The sequence below is a fragment of the Ammospiza nelsoni genome, chromosome 3, assembly GCF_027579445.1.
Source record: "Ammospiza nelsoni isolate bAmmNel1 chromosome 3, bAmmNel1.pri, whole genome shotgun sequence".
NCBI classification, from domain to species: Eukaryota; Metazoa; Chordata; class Aves; order Passeriformes; family Passerellidae; genus Ammospiza; species Ammospiza nelsoni.
The window spans coordinates 47,899,785-47,920,092 of record NC_080635.1 but is presented as its reverse complement, the minus strand read 5'-3'; the positions used below and the strand labels follow the sequence as shown (position 1 = coordinate 47,920,092).

Here is a 20,308-nt window from a genome sequence, read left to right as displayed (position 1 = left end):
GAAATAATTTTTTATTGTCTTCCTTGTAATTCCACATTATTTAAAGAAAGAAATGTAAAAAAAAAAAAACCCCAAGAAACAGACATCATCTGTTTCAAATGTGGTTTTGGTTTTTGCCTTAAGATGGCTATTTGAAGTTGAATTGCCTTTTTCAAAAATACATGTCCCTGACCAGTTTGCTGATGATATTACATGGTTGCAAGTTATCAGGGATGGTGGGGTGCATGTCTTGAATGAAATGGTAACTCCATCTTTCAGGATAAGCAGTAGACCTGCTGTGTCAGCTGAGAAAATATATTCCCTGTGTAACAAGGTAGTGAAATTCTCCTTTGAAGTAAAAGCAGTGTTCATTTTTTCTGGCTATTATTCCAAACATTAATTTTTTTTTTCTTGTTTGCTAGAATTTTCAAAGCTCCTCTATGCCTTGTAAATATAGCTGCTTTACGTAAAATCAAAATCAGACTGTCCAAAAATCCCAACAAAGGGTGTTAAGCTGATTGTTTGTTGTTGTAGATTCTGGAAAATGGACTGCCATTGTTTCAGCAAATCTGGCTACTGCTCAGTGAGTTATTGAAACACAGGCTAGTCAGGTTACCTTGAACACAACTTTTTTCCTATGAACTGTGCTCCAAGCAAAGCCAGCCACTATTCATAACTGAGCTTGTCAAGAGTAATTTCCTTTTTCATGGGGAAAAATCCACTAACTAGTGGCAAATAGGAAACTTTCCATGGTGAAGATGGATTGTTAAATGAGTTTATTATTTTCTTCAAAATTAATTTTCTGTTCTCTTTGAAAGGAAAAAAGAAAACTCAAGTCTTCATCAGTGGCTGAAGGAAAAAAAATTAAAATTTCCTCAGAATGTAATCCAAATGATTATATCTTTGATAGTAGGAAGTGGGGGCGAGGGGAAGCATATTTGACACTTTTTTCTCTCTTCCTAACAGATTTATTAACCTTCATGATTTTATACTTAATCTTGTTGCTTGCTGAGCTTTTTGAAGCCGCAGCACCTGAGATTAAAGCATTGAGAGATTGTGGGTTTCTGTGTAGGCAGGGGAGTGTGGTTTTTTTTTTCATAGTTGTAGAAAAGAATTTCAGCAGATGACTGAAAATTAAAAAAAATGCTAATAGGTGCATTACTTATGCCTCTGAACCTTGTAATTTTATGAGGTTTTTAATATTGATCTTGTCAGTATGGTGATAGTCTTGTCAAACTGAAAAGTGGAATCAATATGTTCCATTTTGTGTATGCTATTCAGAATGGCAGTGCTATGAATAATGCAAAGTATTAGTAATTTTCCAGAAAAACATCAGAAGTGTTCAGCAAGGGGAAGATTTTAACTAGGGAAATTAGATAGGGTCAGCAGAGCAGAAACCTCCTCCAGTTGTAGCAGCAGGGAAGCCACATGCAGAAGCAGTATGATTTTCTTCTCTGCTCTGCCTTCTCCTTTCAGCCCTGAGAGATATGAGGGGAGAAACTCCAAGTCAGTCAACACTAGGCAGAAACCTGATAAGAAGGTAAAATTAGCCCGCAACTCAAACTTGTAGCTGTTTTCTCACCATTCAATAGGTTTGTGTTAATGTGCCATCACAAATGTGGTGGGTCAAGGAGACATAAAAGACATTTAGACCTTGGTACAATGAGGAACTTTTTTTTTTAAAAGTCAGTACTGTGATCTTTGGGATTTACCATCTGACTTAAAAATGGTCAAACCCGGAGAAATTCATAACATGTACTGTATTTTTTCTTTTTTAATTCAGAGGTCAGCAGCATGTTTGTTTTCCTTTTTTGCTAGGCAGTGTATTTTATGTGACTGGATTATTTCAGGGACATATCAGGAGCTGTTGGATACAGCTTCTCTCCCTTTAACTTGAGCAAAAGGGAGTTGTATCACTGGAATTTGTGACAGCAGATGGTCTAAGCTATAACTGAGCAGTATGTTGAAATAAAACATGCATTGGCTAGTGAGTGGTTATTTTCTGAAATGGGAATTTTGCTACATCTGCAGATTAGGAAAAGCTTAATAATTTCTAAAATATATTTATTTCCTGATGCCTGCAATAATTTTTTTTATCTGAGGCATTTCTTTCCTTCTCTATCTCTTCACTCTCTTATTTGTAAGATTTATATTGCAGAAAGTAAAGATTTTCCTCCACGATTCTTGTCACATGAAGTCCTATTTTTAAAAAAAGGCAAATCGAATGATCTCTTTTGTTTTGCCTCTGTCCTGTTGGGATGTATGAAAGCAATAATATCTAATGCTCATTGATACTAAATTAATTTTCTTATGGCTAATGGATTTCTTTTCTCTGGTGATATATTTAGCATACAGAACTCTGACATTTGTTCTAATGAGCCTCTTTCAAACTTTTATATTGTTTAAACTACTATTGTGAGCCTCTGCTAAAAACAAATGTAATGCTAGCTTCAAGATGTTGAGGCATTCATAGAACTTAAATGTGTTTCTGTTAATATAAGCATTTTTGAGGTTTGGGCTAAAATCTGCTGAGTATAATTTCTGTGTATCCAGTCGGGTTTTAACTGAATGAGAATGTTTGATCTAGGAAAGAAAATGGGAGAAAAATGTGAACTGCAGAAATGTCTCATTATTTAAATGGCCTTTTCTATACTGTCGGAAATGCGGTATTTTGAAACATTTGAATTCCTTGGTAGCTTGGTGCAAATGATATTGTGTCATATGTGGAGGTGTGAACTTTCTGCATTAGGCCCTTCTTGAGCCGTGAGCACCATCCAGCCCAGCGGGGGAAGCCAGCTAAACTGGGGGCAGAGTAAAAAGTGCTTCCCCTTGAGTGTCCTCCCAGGTTCTGACATCCTTCAGCTCACCAGCAGGCATTGCTGCCATATCTGTGTTTAATAGCCGTTGATAGACCTCTGTAATATAAATATATAGTTTCTATTGTATTAGTGTTGTTATTCTTTTGGTGCTTTGGGTTTTTCTTTTTAAATCCCATTACATCCTTGTCATCCAGAGTATCCTGTTGTAAGGATCTATGTTTTTTTAATGCTGAATGTCTTTCAGCATTCTGGAGTCCTTCTGTATCTCCTTGAGGTCAGATTTCTTATCTGCTCCCATTAATATTCCCTGAAAAATTTGCTGCTCCACTCTGTTAACCCTTCTTTGTTATTCTCAAGAATTGTCTCAGCACAGGTGCTGTGCATCCTTGCTCAGTGTCTCATTTCACTAAGAAAACCAGCTATTTTATTCCTGTCTTTAGCTTCCTGCCCTTATTCATCCTATCCTTTCTTTTTGTTTCCCTTTTTTTTGTACTGGGAACAAAGGACGTTTATCACACCTTCAGTGACTGGATTAAAGACCTGTTGTAAGACGGAAAGGCTTTTCTGCTGCTGCTGGTTCTTCCCCCTGCTGATTGTGTTCTTCATTACAGTGTTGTCTAATACTAGTTAGGTTCTGCCAATCTTCTGTTTATTTTATCCATTTTTTCTAAAGTGTCTTTGATTGGCACTTCAGTTCAAGACTGTTTTTCCTGACTTAGGCTCTTTCTAGAGAGCCCTTTTCTGTATGTGAGCAACGTGGTGTAGTGGAAGGTGTCCCTGCCCGTGGCAGGGTGGTTGGAACTAGACATTTGCTCTTTAACTTCCCTTCCAATCCAAATGTGATGTAATGTGTGGTTTTTCTCATTACATGATTTTTCATTCTGGGTAATGTGGTCATGCATATTACTGCTCAATTGTGAGCAGGACTTGCTGTTAATACAGGTCACAGAGTCTTAGTATTACAATTTACTTGGCTGAACATTAATGCTTTTAGCTTTTAACATTAAAAGAGTGATGTGTTAGCGAGGTGATGATCCAGTGTTACCACCCCCCCACCCCCGAAGGAGGTCTACAAGAAAGCTGGAGAGGAACTTTTTAAAAACTGAATCTAGTGACAGGACAAGGAGAAATGGATTTAAGCTGAAAGATGGCAGGTTTAGAGATTGGGAAGAAATTCTTTACTGTGATGGTTGTTGGAACAAGTTGCCAGAGAATCTGTGGATGCCCCATCCCTGGGAGTGTTTGGGAGACTAGGCTGGGTAGGGCATTGGTACACTGGACCTAGTGAAAGGTGTCCCTGCCTTGCCAGGGGTTTGGAACTAGGTGATCTCAAGGTCCCCTCCAGCCCAAACTGTTCTGTGACTTGTTGCTTTTCTTGTAGGCATCAATTTGCTACAGTCCACATGCCCTCCATTAGGGAGGGCTGAAAAGTTCTTGAGGTGGTGGGTATTTCCTGCTTCTCATTTGCAGAATTGAATATATGCCATCCCTAATTGATTTTATTAAAGCTTGTTATCCAAGCAGACAAATTTTCCAGGTTCTTTTATGAAGAAGTGTTAGTAAACAGAATTAGCAGATGTACTCTCTCCCTCCTGTTAGCTGCCAGTGGGATTCATTCTTGATTACAGTATAATGATCTTCATTTTTGGTCTTCCCTGGATCTGTGCCCTCTGTAACAGGATGGCGTTTAATGCTTAGAGACTGCTTCCAGCTGGCAGCCACTCATCCTTTTTTTTTGGCAATTTCTTTCTATTTTTTGTAATATATTTCCCGTACTAAGATGGTTTGAGGTGAAAAATACAAAAGCAATGGAACAGATATTATAAAGTTCCTGCTTACAACTATGAAGTGATTCCATTCTTAACAGTAAAACTTATCTTTGACAAATTACTACCATGATTTCTGATAACAGAATAGAGAGAAATATATCCACCTATATTTTCCTGATGTTGTACATCATTTTAGGTTAGAAAACAGGGATGTACAAATGTGTTTCATGTTTGTCACATCTAAATAGTAGCATTGTGGGCATAGTTCATCACTTTTGCTATGTCCATACCAGCAAAAATTTGTATATGAATGAATAACTTATGTCTGCACTTAATGAAAATGTAGATGGTTAGCAGAAGATGCTGTTTTGTTAGCTGCCACTTCACTTGTAAAGATGCCAAAAAAATGAGCTTAATACATTGTTGGCTGAAAAGTCAGGCAAATTAGCCCAGGCAGAAGAGTCCAGGCAAATTAGCCCAGCCAAAAAAAAAGTGGGAATTCAACTTAGCAGCCTATTTACTTATGTGGTGGTGGGGGAAGGAAAGTAAAAACATGCATTTTGCCAGAAGAAATTGGAAAGTCAATTCAAAGAAACCCCAGAATTATCCTCTACAAAAATCTATTGAGCTTGCACCGTAGGCTTTTGGTAGCAGTGGTGGGGGATTGGGAGGCAGAAGGCCTACAGGAGTGGCTTCTGTGAGAAGCTGCCAGAAGCTTCCCCCATGTCCAGTGGAGCCAATGCCAGCCAGCTCCATGATGGGTCCACTGCTGACCAGGGGTGAGCCCTTCAGTGATGGAGGTAGCACCTCTGAGATAATCTATTTCAGAAGGGAAAGAAGTTACTGCACAGGAGCAGTTGCAGCTGGAGAGGAGAGGAGTGACATGAGAGAAACAGCTCTGCAGGCACCAAGGTCAGTGCAGAAGGAGGAAGAGGAGGTATTACAGCAATAGAGCTGAGATTCCTCTGCAGCCCATGGTGTGGACCATGGTGAGACAGATGTCCCCCTGTAGCCCATGGAGGTCCATGGTGAAGCAGAGATCCACCTGCAGTCCATGGAGGACCCCAGATTATAGAGGGTGGATGCCCAAGGGAGGCTGTAAAAGAAATTATTGCAGTGACTGAAGTCATCCACAGTGACCTGTGTTGCCCTGTGCAGCTGGAGTGCTGGGGTGGCATTAATGTGAGCAAGCCCCCACCCTCTCTTCTGATAGAGGACCAGCAGAAGGCAGTGGAGGAGGAACAGAAAAGGGTTTCTGTTGCCTTTTGAGCTGGTTGAGCCTCATAGAAGTGAAGGAACAACCACAGCTGGTGCTGGGGGGCATTTGGGGACAGAAACCCTGCATTCTAGGCTCAGCTGGATCTGCTCTGCCATCTTGTGGAGCTTCTCCCCAGGATCACTCTGCAGCTTCTGCCGCTGGTCACTCTGCAGCCTGCCACTGGTGTCCCAATAAACTTGTCCAGCCTGCTGCTATCTCCAGAGGACAATCAACCCACACAGTTTGGCACAGTCCACCCCACCTGGCAGCCCACCCTGGGGGGGCCTCAGTGCCCCATCAGCACAGGATGGGAAGCATTTGGCTTTGTCTCTATTGGCAATGCTGATTTGGGAAGCAATGCCCAGCACCTACCCACTCCACAGCAATCTACTGCCAGTGCTGCTGGCATAGATGCACAAACAGATACCAAATATATTTGAAAGAAAGAAGTAATTTTGCTGCTGTGTGGCTCTGCTTACCCAAATACTTGATTGAGATTGAACAGAAACATTAAATATCACCTGGTGAAGTAAAACTCTAGCTAGGGTTAAAAATGTGTTGCATTTTGTCTTGTGTTTCATTAAAATGTGTAAACAATTTGTGCTCCTAAATACGATTTAGTAACTTATGTTACATTTATACTTGGAAAGCTTCATGCCAACTATACCTTGACTTTTCAGTATCTTTCTGCAGCCTTCCAAAGTAGGAAGTCACACTTTTCTTTCTTTCATGTCATATTTGTACTCACAAGCCCTTTTCTGAGATACCATGTTTACATTTTCTTTCCAATCACTCTAAGGCCACCCAGAGCTCCCCAGCTGGGGCCAGAGAAGGTGGGAAATCATGTTGGGGGTTTTTTTTGTGTATTGTGTTTAGCTCATATAGTGTGACATTGTCCTCAGGATGTAATGGTCAGTTTGACCTCTTTACAAACACCAACTATGTGAGAAAGCACTTAACAAGCTGTGAGAGGATTCTTGGTGGCTCTCAGGAGAGCGGAAGAATTTTCCTTGGCTGGCAGCAGTGAGGGCTAGACTGCACTGTGGACCGTACTGGTGTATGAAAAACAGCGTTGTAAGCAGGAGAGGTCACTCTGGACTGGGCTCAGTCACTGGTTTTCCACATCTTTTTATTTCATTTCCTTTTATGAAAACTTGAAATTTAGGTTGCTGCTGACACACCTGCACATTTTCACCCTTCAGCCCAAAGTAGCATGCCCTGTTCCTGGGCTGTGGGCAGGGTCTCATGGTTTCACAATAGTTGTAGTATCTCACGGGGGCAGGGCATAGAAAGAGGATGTGGTTTTTTGTTTTGATTGCAAGAGAAGGGATATTTTGGTGGTTTTCCATAGATGAACAGATGGAAATGGAATGGAAATTATTTGCAAGGCATGTAGGCATTTGGGTTATGATTTCTTATGTTAAATTGTCAGGGCTACCAATAATTCTAATGCATCCTGGGCAGAATGTGGTCTTTCTGTAATTTTTGGTTGAGACAGTCATAATCAAAAAATAGCTGTGTAGGCCTCAAATACAAATAATGATAAAATTATAATGGAAATATGTAATCAGTTACATAATTCAACCAATAAGAGCAGGCTCAGGCCGTTGGAGACTCAGGCTTCTATTGGCTGGCTGACCAGGAAGTAACTGGCTTAGCCAATGAGGATTAACCTCATGGGCTCCTAAGATGTATCAGGGAGCAAGATTGGAATAAAGTGGACTGCTGCTGCCTGAACTCAGCATGTCTTGTCACTGGTCTGTCTCCAAAACTGTGACTTGGGTTTGGGTGAGTGGACATCACCAGACGATTGCAATGATAGAAAATTATTTAAAATTACTGGATTTTGAGGTTGCTCTGGTACTGTTAAATGATTTAATGTGTAAACAGCCTTGGCCACTTTGCTTTGTGGGGTTTTGCCACACATTTCCTCTTTCTGTTTTTTTAACATATGTTTTAAAGTGCTGCCTGCCCTTTCTACAATGGCCTGTCATGTTGCTTGTCAGGGAATACCAGTTTGGTGGGCCACACCCTAGAGCTGTAGAAATGGTTTAGTTTTTTGTGATGTGTTTGCAGGTCCATTGTCTGTTTTTATGTTACATGGCATTCTAATGATACATTCCACGCTAGGCCTCTGTTCACCTACAATCTGGGTCCAAAATACCTGGGGTTTTCCTTTTGATCTGAAGCCCTGGTCTCCCTGCACCTCTGGGTCTGTATGTGGGATGCAAGACTTAAATGGGATAAGCTGAGCAATTCTGGTTTTCTCAGGGATAGTCATGGGTGGAGTGGGGGTAGAAACCATAGCATATATTTGTCCAGTAAAGTTTGAGCCAATAACAACCAGGATACACAAAGATACCTTGCATTGTAGCACTAGGCCTTCCAATCAATAGTGCACTTAATCCTTTCCCAGTAGGTCCTCGATCTTCAAGAGGAATCTTATGTACCTTTGGGTTGCATATGGTTACTGTGTCGGATGTGAATACATCCATTCCAGCTGCTCCTCGAGTCCTTCCTGCGTGCTGGTCACATAAGCCACAGGAAGGTGAGGAGATGTTTTTGTCTTCACACATCCCCTCCTCACACTGAGTCTTTGGTTTCCCTGGTCCTTGACAGGATTTGTCCCTGTTAAGATGGGTTTACAGGAACAATTTGTTTTCAGATGGCATTGCTGTTTATATTTACAATACTGAGGTGACACTCTTACAGCAGCCACCATTGAGTTGCCTAGTAACATTTTTGCCTCTGCAACATTTTTATCATGTTCATTATGAGTCTCCATGGTTTAATAACATAAATGGCCGAGTCATCTCCTATGCAGGCAGCTGTACAGATGTGTCATCCAGCCCGCTCCCAAGTTTTTAAATCTAGCACAGCCCCTTCTGATACATCCAGTCCGTGGCTCTCACACCATGTTATGAGGGCAAATAAAGCCCATTCCTCATATTTTTCAAATCTTTTCTTTAAAGCGGGTGTCTGTATGTTCAGGAGGGGGTCCTCTGGTGTTGAAGCCCATGCTCCCATGCTGGTGGTGTCTTCCAGTTACAAAAAGGAAAATTAAAAGCAAAAATAAAGGGGGGTCCAAAGCAATCACGGCTCTATGTGCCGTTCCTCATAGCTCAAAGGCTGCGGGCAACTCTTCCTGGTTGTCCCCTCTGTCTCCCCACTCTATTGGTGGCATCTGTTGTGATCACATCGTGGTCCACCACTTGTCACAGTTTTGGAGACAGACCAGTGACAAGACATGCTGAATTCATGCAGCAGCAGTCCACTTTCTTCTGATCTTGCTCCCTGATACATCTTAGGAGTCCATGAGATTAATCCTCTTTGGCTGAGCCAGTTACTGCCAATAGAAGCCTGAGTCTCCAACGGCCTGGGCCTGCTCTTATTGGTCAAATTATGTAAGTAAGGGAATTATGTAACTGATTACCTATTTCTGTTATAATTTTATAATTATTTATACTTTGAGGCCTACAGGCCAGCTGTAGTCTACTGCACCTTGAAACCCAATATGATTTTTTGTGTGTGTGTGTTTCTTCAACTGAATAAAAACCAAGTTATTATTTCTGTCAGTACTCATAGGATTTTGTATTTGGAGGAAAAAAGTTCTCAAATCTTGTGTCACATCCTTTTGTATATGGTAGAGTATTTGTCGTAAGACATTGACTTGAGTAAATTGCTTATTGTTCTGCAAAAGAACACCTTAAAGCTTGCTCTTTTTGTGATGGAATTAAAATTCCCAAAGGAATTTTGTGGCCCTTCACTCTTTACAGCTACTTGAAAGGAGTTTTAGTGAGGAGGAAATGAAAGGGTGGTTGGAAATGTCCTTATGTTGCATCAGGGAGGTTCAGATTAGATATTAGAAAAAAAAACTTAACTGAAAGAGATGTTAGACAATGGAATAACTTGCCCAGGGAAATTATACAGTCACCACCTTTGGAAGTGTTCAAGAGGCATCTGGGTGTGACATTTGGGAATATGGTTTAGGATTGATTATGGTGGTGCTGGGTTAACAGTTGAACTAGATGATCTTAAAGGTCTCTTCCAAACCTGATGATTCAATTATTCTCTGAAATATTTTTAACAGATGCTGACTTCTTTTATAGCATGTTGAGCTCACTATGGCAAATGAAATAGTTTATTACTAATCTCAAAAAAAAAAACAAATTAATAATGCAGCTTTGATATATTTCTGATCAGTTGTCTGACTCATTGACAGATTAAAGGATTATTGCATGTTGTGATTTTCATTTCAAAGACAATTTTACAGAGGAAGGAAGCAGAAATTACCGGTTTAACTTTTCAGACAAAATTGTTACATGAGTAGAAAAATAGAGTATTATTTAAAAGAAAGATAGTTTCTGTTGTTACTTGGAGCTGCAGGGCTGATTCCCAGGCCTGCCACTGCCCCTTTGAAGACGCAAGCCCCATGGGATGTGAGTGATATGAATTGTAGCCAGGAGCAGAGGAATGAAGTAAAATACTGCTTTCTTTGTTTTGAAAGGTTATGATCAAAGTAGCTCTGTGTGTTTCCTTCTGTATCTTTCCTGACTGTGTTAAAATAATTTTTTTACAAGGCTCCTCCAGTCATTTAAATGAGCACGGCTCTCATCTATCACCTTGCAAATTTTTGTCTCACGTAGAAACATTTCTGCCCTGAAAGATCTGTGTTCTGCTAAGAAAGCATGTTCTTACTTGGAGATGTGGCTTAATTAATGTTGCCTAGGATAATGTCGTTTCACCTTGACTTTCCATGCTGGGAAAAAACGCCAGAAATTCCTGTGTGCCACTGGCACCAAAAAGCATCTTCTGTAGGTGTGTTTAAGTTTTGTAATGACTAGCTCACCTCAGGCTGACCTTTCTTTCACCCACTTTTTGGTTGAAAACTGATTTCACATCTCAGGGAGTGAGCAGGGGCTGCAAATGCACGAGGACACTCCAGCAGCTGCAATACAGATCATAGCAGTGGTGGAAAACAAAGCCTGGAAAGGGGCAGTGCGTTTACTGCAGAGAAAGCCTGGTGCTTCTGATGTCAGGAGGGTGAAGTGCATGTCCTTGTGTGGCAAAATATTGTAGGTTTGTATGAAAGGTCACGTGGCCTTTATCTTAAACCTTGAGTTATCAACAAGGAATGGGGGAGATGAGATTAGATTAGAGCCAGCCTGGTTGTTTCAGTAATCCTGCATAAATTTACCCTAAAAAGGACACTAAAAATCTCTTTTTCAGTTAGTATCAGCTGTCTGCTTGCTAAAGCTGCAGGATTTTCCACATGAATTTACATTGCTTTTATTGTACAGGTGTTTCTCTGGCCGTGTGAATCAAATACTGTTTTCACAATTACCAGAAGGTCCCAGTTACACTTTTGTGTTGGGTATTGATACTCATGTCAGGGAATATTACTTGACTCATCATATTCATTATTCTTGTAAAGAAATTGTAAGTTTCTTTGTTGGGAGCTAATGTCCTTTTGCCTTTGTATGACAGTGAGAAAAGCGAAAATGTTCTTAGCTGGGTGTTGGTAGAGATTTTTAAGTCTTATGTCTTATGGAAGGTGTTCCACCCACCTTCCATCTAATATGTCTACCAAGTGCAAGCCAGCTTGGCCATAATTTAAAGTATTGTCAGGACAATATTTCATTTTTTTTATCCAAGAGATTTATTAATTTTTTGCAGGTCTTTAGTTTCTTATGAAAGCTAAAAATATGTATTACTGAAAACATCTCTGGTGTTGTCTATAGTAAAAGCACAATAAGCCTTTAAAGAGGTGCAATTTGTAATTCATGTTATAAAGGCCTGTTGAGATGACAGGAGAGACACATTGCCTGTGCAATCTATACATCCACAGTAAGATTTCTTAGTAATAGCATGGAGCATGGGCGGCTGGTTAGCTTCAGCTCAGAGCCTTTAATGTCAAAATTCAGGTCTTGACCATAAATCTTCTGGTATGTATTTAAGGCAAGCCCTGAAATATACTGTGGGGAGCAGGGGAAATGGATTGTTTGTATCCCAGCTGGCAATTTCTATGTTATTTTCTTTAATGGTTCCTCACCATGTGATTTACTTCCTAGCCCAGTTTTCTGGTGTGCTTATAAAGTTGGATTCACATGACTGTGAGACAGAGTAGGAAATGTGCTTTAAAAGGCTTACAGGCCGAAACGGGGATCTAATGAAGTTAGGCGAGAGGACTGAAGTTCTGGGAAGAGCTTTTCTCTGATGAGGCCTCAGATGCAGATGCTGTGTCTGGAGGCCTGTACCCTCCCCTTCTCTAAGGAGAGCAGGGGATGCTCTCCATGTTTTCCATGCTGCCAAGCACATCTGTCTTGTGGAATGTTCTCTATCACATTTTATTTACTTGATAAATCATGGTTTTGTTTAGTTGTTGGCTTGATACTGATGTGTATAGTGCCTATGGCATTGTGAAAGCCCATATCTAAATAACAAAGAAGATTGATTCTGCACAGGTGAGATCCTTCCATCCTTGCTGTAGTTGTCTTACCCATTTTTTTGCCCTGTATGTCTCTGCAGAGGGTGTGTCTGCTTGCAGAGTAAGGCTCTATTAGATTTGGATAATGGAATTCAGTCCCACATGTTTATTATTGTGCTGAAGTAAAGCTATAAATGGAATGCAGTTCCTCAGGGTTCAGTAGCTATGCCAAGTCTTTGAAAAATGATAAATAGCTTCTAATTAGATGAATGATATTTCATGAAAATGATAAATACTTTCTAATAACCCATTTTCTCAGCAGGCTTCGCACAGTTCAGTTCTGAAAATCTAAGTTTACAGAATTGTAACCAAAAGTGATGTATGTTATAATATTGAGTGAGATGTACAAATTACATCTTACATTTGTTCATTCCAGTCATTGAATGCAGCAGAATTTAAAAAAAAAAGGGGGGGCGGGAGCGGCAAAGTAATAAATGTTGTCTCAATTTTATTTATTCTGGCTACTTCAGGTTTTCTCCAGGGTGTCTTTAGAAGAAAGAAGAGCCTGAAAATAATCTTCTGAATATTTTAAGTGTTATTTAGTATGAAAGTTGATTAATGTGTCCCACTTAAACTCATACAGTAATCTCAGTATAATAATTGTGGGGTTTGCAAGGAAGAAAAAATTGCTTTGTGCATTCTAGGACAAAATAACTTTTGTTTCCCCTGCTGATATTTAGAAGAAGATAAATGGACCAATAGATGATTTTTAAGATACTTGTTATGGCCTTGGCACAGTTCTTTAACCCTGAGATGACTGTAAAATGTATGAGATAAAGAAAGCAGTTGCTAATAGAGAAAGGAAAATACAGTATTTTTTTTTTCCTCCCCCACAGGACATTAATGTATGTATCCTTGAAAACTACCCTGAATGTTCTAATCCCAGGTTATTTTACATCATACCATATTTCTGTGGACAGCATCCAAGATGCAGGTAAATATATGCAAGGTATTTCAATTTGTTCAGCAATAGCTATTGCAAACATTTTGTCAGAAGCTGGTAATAAAGAGGTGACATTATTTGAAGTACAAGAGAAAAATGAAAGTACAAGGAATGCAGCACTGCATGTGGTAACTGCATGGATATATTTTGAAGTAAGGAGGCCATTGCAAATGTAGCAGTATTCTTTTTTCTTGATTTATCGCATGAATAATTCATCAAATATGAATGTATTTATGTGTATTTTTTTTCTGGGTTACTCATTTTATCTGCACTATAATTTTGTAATACGTGTTTCTGATTTGCTCAGATGCTTCTATCAGGTCTAGATGAGAAATACATGTTTCTTAGATGAGAAATACATGTTTCTGTGTCCATGTGAGAAACTGTATTTGTGCTCAAAACCATATAAAATACAGCCTTCTACTGCTTTAATTGAGCTACCTCATTTTTAACGTCTGTGAACACCATTCTAATAATGCTGAGTTACTGATACCATATTTTTAGTAGATTTTTATAAAATACTATAGGAATATTTTTTAATATTTTCTTGGCTTTAAACAGTTTAGTATTGTTAGTAACAAATGTTCTTTGTTAGGTGTTCAACTTCAAGGCATCCTTTTCTGTATTATTCAAGCTTCTCCATAATGAAACAGTTGCACATTTTCCAGAATTTCTTTCAAAAGCCATACTTCTTGTAGCAGTAATAACAAGTGAAAATGTATTACTTACAAATGAAGACAGAAGAAGTATCCATGTTGTAAAATCCTACCTTTTTGGGGTTTTTGCTTAACTGAACTTATGTATAAGAAACAAAACAAGTTAATGACTTCATTTTCATTGCACATTTTTTAACATATTTTGGCCTTATCTGCAAATGCTTATGGTTGCACATTTAACTTGCCTGCCCAAATAATCCCATTAACGGCAGTCACATGCCTGAATACCTTCACAAAATATCTCTCTGAGGTTCCCAAGCAGGATATTGAATACTGTTTTGTACCTTGTTGTAGATTTGGCTCTGTTATGCCCTTGAACTTCCTTCAGCTACTTCTTAGTCCCATAAGGAGCTACAAACAGGAGGCTCATAGTGTTTGTTAGGACACTTTGCTATTCCAGGAAACAGATCAGTGCCCAGAAGGTGGTAGAGCATGAAAAACCTGCTACAAGTCTGCTCTAGTAGGAGTGAAAAGTAGTAAGCTTTTCCACATGACAAAGAAAGAGCTTCAGACAAATGTTAAATTCACTATTGCATAGGATCCACAATAACCTAATGAAGTCGTGGAAGAGGTGTGATTTACAGCTACTCCCAGGCAGTGTGGGGAGCTGATTCCTTTAGCCTGGGACACTGGCATTATATCCTGTGTCAATATGAATGATGGCAGCTGCTCCCAGACCATAACTAATATGAATTATTATACGGGATTTAGGATTTGTATGGTTGTCTAACTACATTGTGCTTTTGGGAAACAGAGAAGCATAAAGATGTAGTGAAGTCCTGCCAGCTTCTCCTGCTGGGAGAAAGGACAGAAGAACCCCAAACTGTTCTTCAAAACCAGTATCAGTCACAGCTAAAAAATGCAAATCCTGTAGCAAAGCTGCAGGGCAACTGGGGGTAATGACAGGGGGAAGGGAAGCTCCTGGAGACTTTGGCAAAAGTTAAAATGAAGGACAAGGTGGAAAATGGTAGTGTCCTGTGTAGGATTCACCAGTAACAGCAAGCAGTGGTTGATCCCAGCAGCTCTCCTGATGTAGTTCAGGGACACCACCACTCCTCAGCACCTTCCAACACCAAGGGCAGTCATCCCTCTGATCAGATGGGTTGTGCTTCCAAGTTGAAATACCAAAGTTCACAAGTTTGAGCTTATTAACAACTTGGCAGAAGTTCCCTTCAGAATGGAGTATTTTCACACAATGATTAGCCTCCTTTTGACGTGATCCTGTTTTTACATGCCAATGCAATTATAAATGTTGCGTGGAAAAGCTCAGTAAGCTACTTGGGTTTGGTGGGGGGGTCTTTTTTTGTTCTAAGTATAGCACTGAATATTTTTTATTCACTTGTGTTCTTGGCTTTAATTTGAGAAATAAATGTATATTTAAACTTTTCTTTTTCCCTCCTCCATCTTCCCCCATGAATTTCATACAGGGAGCCTGGTGAATGGGCCCTTGAAAGAGCAAAGCTGAACGTTAATGAAAATTTTCTGCTTGTGGGCATTCTGGAGGAGTTGGAGGACGTGCTGCTTTTATTAGAAAGATTCTTACCTCATTATTTCAAGGATGTGCTTAGCATCTACAAAAATCCAGGTAACTTTTTCCATTAAAAAGCTGTTCTTACAGAAACTTCAGCTAAATCTGCGTGGCTGCTGAAGGGTATGTGTTTCTTTCTTGTTCAGTCAATGAAGAAGTTTATCTCCCTCTTAGGGAGCAGATTTTATGATGGGGAAGGTAACATATTCCACTTTTATCTTCAATGTTACTGTGTGGTTTTCTTTCCTTGCCTGCACTTGTTGCTCAGTGATCTTTCCACCTGCCAGAAAGCTTCCCATTTTCCACTGAAGTGCCTTCTTCTTTTAATTGTGTCATACTCAGTTCTCCAATAATATTGTCAAAATGGTGTCAAGAATATGTACTTAAATAAACCTTCAAGGAATGGTTTGGGGAGCTGGACACTTTGATGATTCTCCAGGACCAGGTTATTTATTTTCTCTCAGCCTTGACTATGGGTTGAAATGAAATGAACCTTCAGCTGAGCTGAGTTTAGGTAGAATACAAATAAGAATGTGCACTTACAGCACTTACAATACAAAGCATGCTGAGGAAAAAGACTTAGGAGTCAGGAGTTGAGAAACGAAAATGGAGAGCACTCGGCCTACTCCTTAATTTGTACCCCATGGTCAGTCTGAAACGGTTCTCTGCACCAATCCGTCCCTCCAACACTGATTTATTGCTGACTTCTTTAAAAGGCTGTCTTGTGTCCTGTGCTAAAAATAGATATGATGCTTCTGGAGGGCTGTGCATGTCATTCCAGCAGAATTGATTTCTTGCTTACATTTGACTGGCCCATCAACACTGTGTGCACCAAGCAGGGGTAAAACTTCCCTTCTTCCTTTGTGACTCGGTTGCACTTGTGTCATTGTGAAATTAATATGTTTTGTACCAAGCTGTACATTCAAAGCACATGGAAAAAAGATTAAATTTAGTTTGTAATGCATGCAACTGATGGCTGGCTTCTGACTGAGAACAGCTATTACAGTAGTCAGTCAAGTCACTCTGGAGGAATTACGGGTTTGTGTCCGTAACCGGGATTTAGGCATTAGTGTCCACCAAACCCTTCTTCTAGGACTCATCTTTGGAAATCCTGTATTTAGCTGTGATACAGGTACTGGGGAAAGTATGGCATTCCTTTTCTGAACATGCTTGCAGTGGGTCGTTGTCTGCTTGCAAGGCAGCTCTTTGGAAGGTGGGCGTGTAACTTTGTGATGCCACGTCCAGCCATAGAGTAGTTTTGCTTAGTAACAGACATAAAGAGAATATTGTACTGACATAAGAGCAATGCCCAGTTTGGGATCAGATACTTCCCTTGGTTTTATAAATTAAAAAAGAAAAATAATGATGTTTGTAGTATGTGGAAATCATCCTAAAAGTTTGCGCAATTTGGTCTCGAAGGTTTCCCCATAGGATGTTAGACAAAAGGAAGGCAGGGGGATCAATAGATGGATATGCTGTCTCTGCCATGAGAGTTTTCTTTGAGTTTATGACTTCTTCAGCTGTTCTGTGCACCATATATTTTCATTTCTTTTAGAATGGGGGAAGCTAATAAGCAGCACACAGGGTTTTGTTTTTCATCAGGGTGCCCTAGAAATTGTCAGGTGGGAAATAAGCAATCTGCCAGAATCATTAACTGCTGGGTAATCTTTTTCCTCTTTTTGCATTTTCCAGTACCAGGAGGAAATTTGATCACCTATTACAGGACAATGATTTCCTCTGGGATTTCATGTGAAAAATGGATCATGAATCTAAAGATTCACCACTTTCTGTCAGTATTCCCTAGGTGGATTAAACCTTTATTTTATCTTTCCCATTCACTTATTGACTGGGCATATTAGTAAGAAAGCAGTTTCCTCTCTCCTCCTTTTTTCATACATGCATATGTTTGAAGGTTTTTTCCTATCAGAATTATCTTCTGGTTATTTTTGAGTTTGTGCTAATACTTGCCAAAAAAAAAACCCTTAAAAGAATCAGCCAGAAAAATAAAAAATATTCAAGTGGTGTGTAAGAAATCGTACATTGTTCTCCTCAGGGTATCTTAGACCTGATCTGCAACACTCTCTGCTGTTGCATCATGAAGTGCAGGGAAGAAGACATGTTGTTCTGCCAGCTGTCTGGTGGTCCCACAAAGCAGCAGATAAATTGGGCCAAAACTGACCTTTTGTTGCAACTAACACTTGCAGATTAAATCTATATAGTTTACAGTATTGTCTACTGACCTGCTGCTCCACTTGATAATCTCTTATGGCAGTCTTTCTTTCCTCTTTCCACATAAAGAAGGAAAGTTTTTTCTAGAACTTATCTTTTGTCAGCTGAACATAACAAGATGAGGAAAACACAGAGAAGGACATGTACAGAAAGGTAATTCACTTCCAGATCTGTGAATATCTGCACCAGAGTCCACTGCAACAAGCAGTTCTGGATTGGAGGCAATTCAGAAATGGGATTTGTAGAGCTGCCTTGAAGCAAAAAGTAGCTGAAGAAAGACATTTTCAATCCAGTGTTGCTTTCGTGGATTACATAGATTAGAAATCACAGTAGGAAACGGGTGATTGCTGTCCCACCAACATCATAATCTAAACTAAATTAAAAGCACCTTCCTGCTATGGGAAGCAAAATGCCGGATGTTATCAAATGCATAACATCACATGTGCATATAAGATACATCTGCAGGAGTTGTGAGTTAAACCCCTTCTTCCTGAAGTTGGGACTCCCCTTGCTCATTACAGGTGCTTTGGTTTGTCACCAGATCACTGTAAATCTCATCTAAGCAAACTTCTTAGTATTGAAAACCTTCAGTATAGGTTGATAATACAGAAATCAGGAAATCTATAAACTTTTCCTCATCTCTACTCCTTTGAACTCTGCAGGCCATATTCAAAGCTCTCTGTTTCTTTTGTGCCTATAGTAAAATTTCTTATCTGAAGCACTGTGATAACATTTGTCAAGAAGCTCCTGCTCAGCATTCTCTTAGCAGAAAACAAAGCCTGTAGTTGTTTTACCTTCAGAAATACTTTTCTGCTGTTTTTCTGAAGCTCATCATTTAAACTGTGGCTCTATGATAAAATAGTGTGACATTTTCATCAGAGAGTTACTGTCTGTCTGTATACCTGATGACACAGGTAACTGCTTAAAGCAGTATGAATTGAACTTTTCTTTTTGATGCTAATGATTTGTCTGATATAAGCTGGCAGAAGGAAACTGTGAAGAAAGGTAAAATGTTAAAAGACTTGGCAGTTCAGCATGGAAGAAAATTTTAATGTCAGAGGACACAAGAAGGATAACTTCTTTCATTGCATTAACAAAAACATTGCATTCAACTATTCCATATGCCACATATTTTGACCTGTGTGTTTTATAACCATGTGTAACAAAATGTGAAAGCCCTTCGTGGTGCTAAAGTTTTCATTGGAACTAATCTGGTTTTATCTTGTACAGTACTTCAAAGCTATGGGCTTCCTGTTTTTCTGTTTCTCCACTCTCTGCTTGAAATTAAGCATTATCTTAATGTTAATACCAAGTCAAGAATTGCAAAAGGACTCTCTTTTTTGATGCCTATCTTGTCCAAAGTTACAAACTTGTCCTGGCAGCCAAAACTAGCTTTGACAAGAGATTAAAAGGGCAGGAATGGGGGCAGCAGATTTTGAAATCAATAGATTAATAGAGGGGTAGAATAAATTTTAAAAATACATTTTTATGTTTAATAGCTTTCTTTGCTAACACAGTAAAATTTGCTCAAAATTTTGTCTTTTTTTCACCAGCATTGAAGCAGATAGGATCCGATTGCAGAGCCTTAGAATATATTTATTGCAAAACTTGAAAGTATTCTTTAACTCTTTGAAAGGCCTGAAATAGTTATAACAAAACTTGACATGTAAAGTCTTTCCTCACTCTCAGAGGCTAAAGGAAAAAAAGATTGGTCAGTCCTGTTCATTTCTGCTGGCTGCAGCTCACTTCTGTAATCTGGCTGGGAGCTAGAACCCTGAGAATATTTACTCAGTTTCTTTTGAAATGGGCACATGTGGGTTTCATATCTTTGCTGCTTTTAAGAAACAAAAAAGTACCTACTATACTCAGCAAAAAAAAGAGTTTTCTTCTGTCTTGTCAGTTTCTGTGGCATGGGTAAAAGTTAACAGCATCCAATGTAAAACAATAGGCAATAAAATGGTTTTTTATCACCTCAGAAATGAGCCATATCCTCACACCTCAGGAGTTCATAAATTTTCTTTGGCACCAGAAGCCCTATAAAAACACTTCTTCCCAATACCAGGAAAAAACCCCTTTGTTTCCTGAAAGGTGCATTTAGCATGGAGAATGTATAGGTCTTACTCTACAACAAGAAGACTGACTTCAGGCTTTTCAGACACTGAATTTTATTGAATGCAATGAAATAACTCACACTGTCAGCTGAAAGAAAATATATTGTTTAGGTAAACTGAAAATTAAAAAAAAAATGCAATGAAAATGTGATTCTCATAAGAATTGCATTTACAGGGAATGTCTTAAACTGTAGTAGTAATATTACCCCAGGTAATATAAACCCTCTCATTTTTTAAATCTGCTCTGTTCATGAATGTTAATGATACAGTCTTGCCATTTTCTATTCATAAGTTTCCCCTTCTCTTTAAACCCATTAAGGAGAAAGATGGTGCCATTTGTCTTTATTGCAGAGCTGAGGTCCTGGGAAGCAGAGCACTTTTGATGGAGTTAGGAGAAGGGTGAAATCAAGCTCAGCAGTCTTCGTGCTGTGCTGAAGATCACTCCTGTGCCAGGCCAGCCCTGAAGGTG

The 20,308-nt window shown here is 39.4% G+C and overlaps 1 protein-coding gene across 1 annotated transcript in view; it reads left to right on the top strand.

The window, feature by feature from the left end:
• The window catches only part of UST (uronyl 2-sulfotransferase), a 152,458-nt gene that overhangs the window by 106,654 nt on the left and 25,496 nt on the right, over positions 1–20,308 (top strand). The window contains exons 6-7 of the mRNA XM_059468150.1: positions 13,149–13,246; positions 15,399–15,556. Of these exons, the coding sequence (XP_059324133.1) occupies positions 13,149–13,246; positions 15,399–15,556 (256 nt within the window). The remainder of the gene's footprint in view (positions 1–13,148; positions 13,247–15,398; positions 15,557–20,308) is intronic.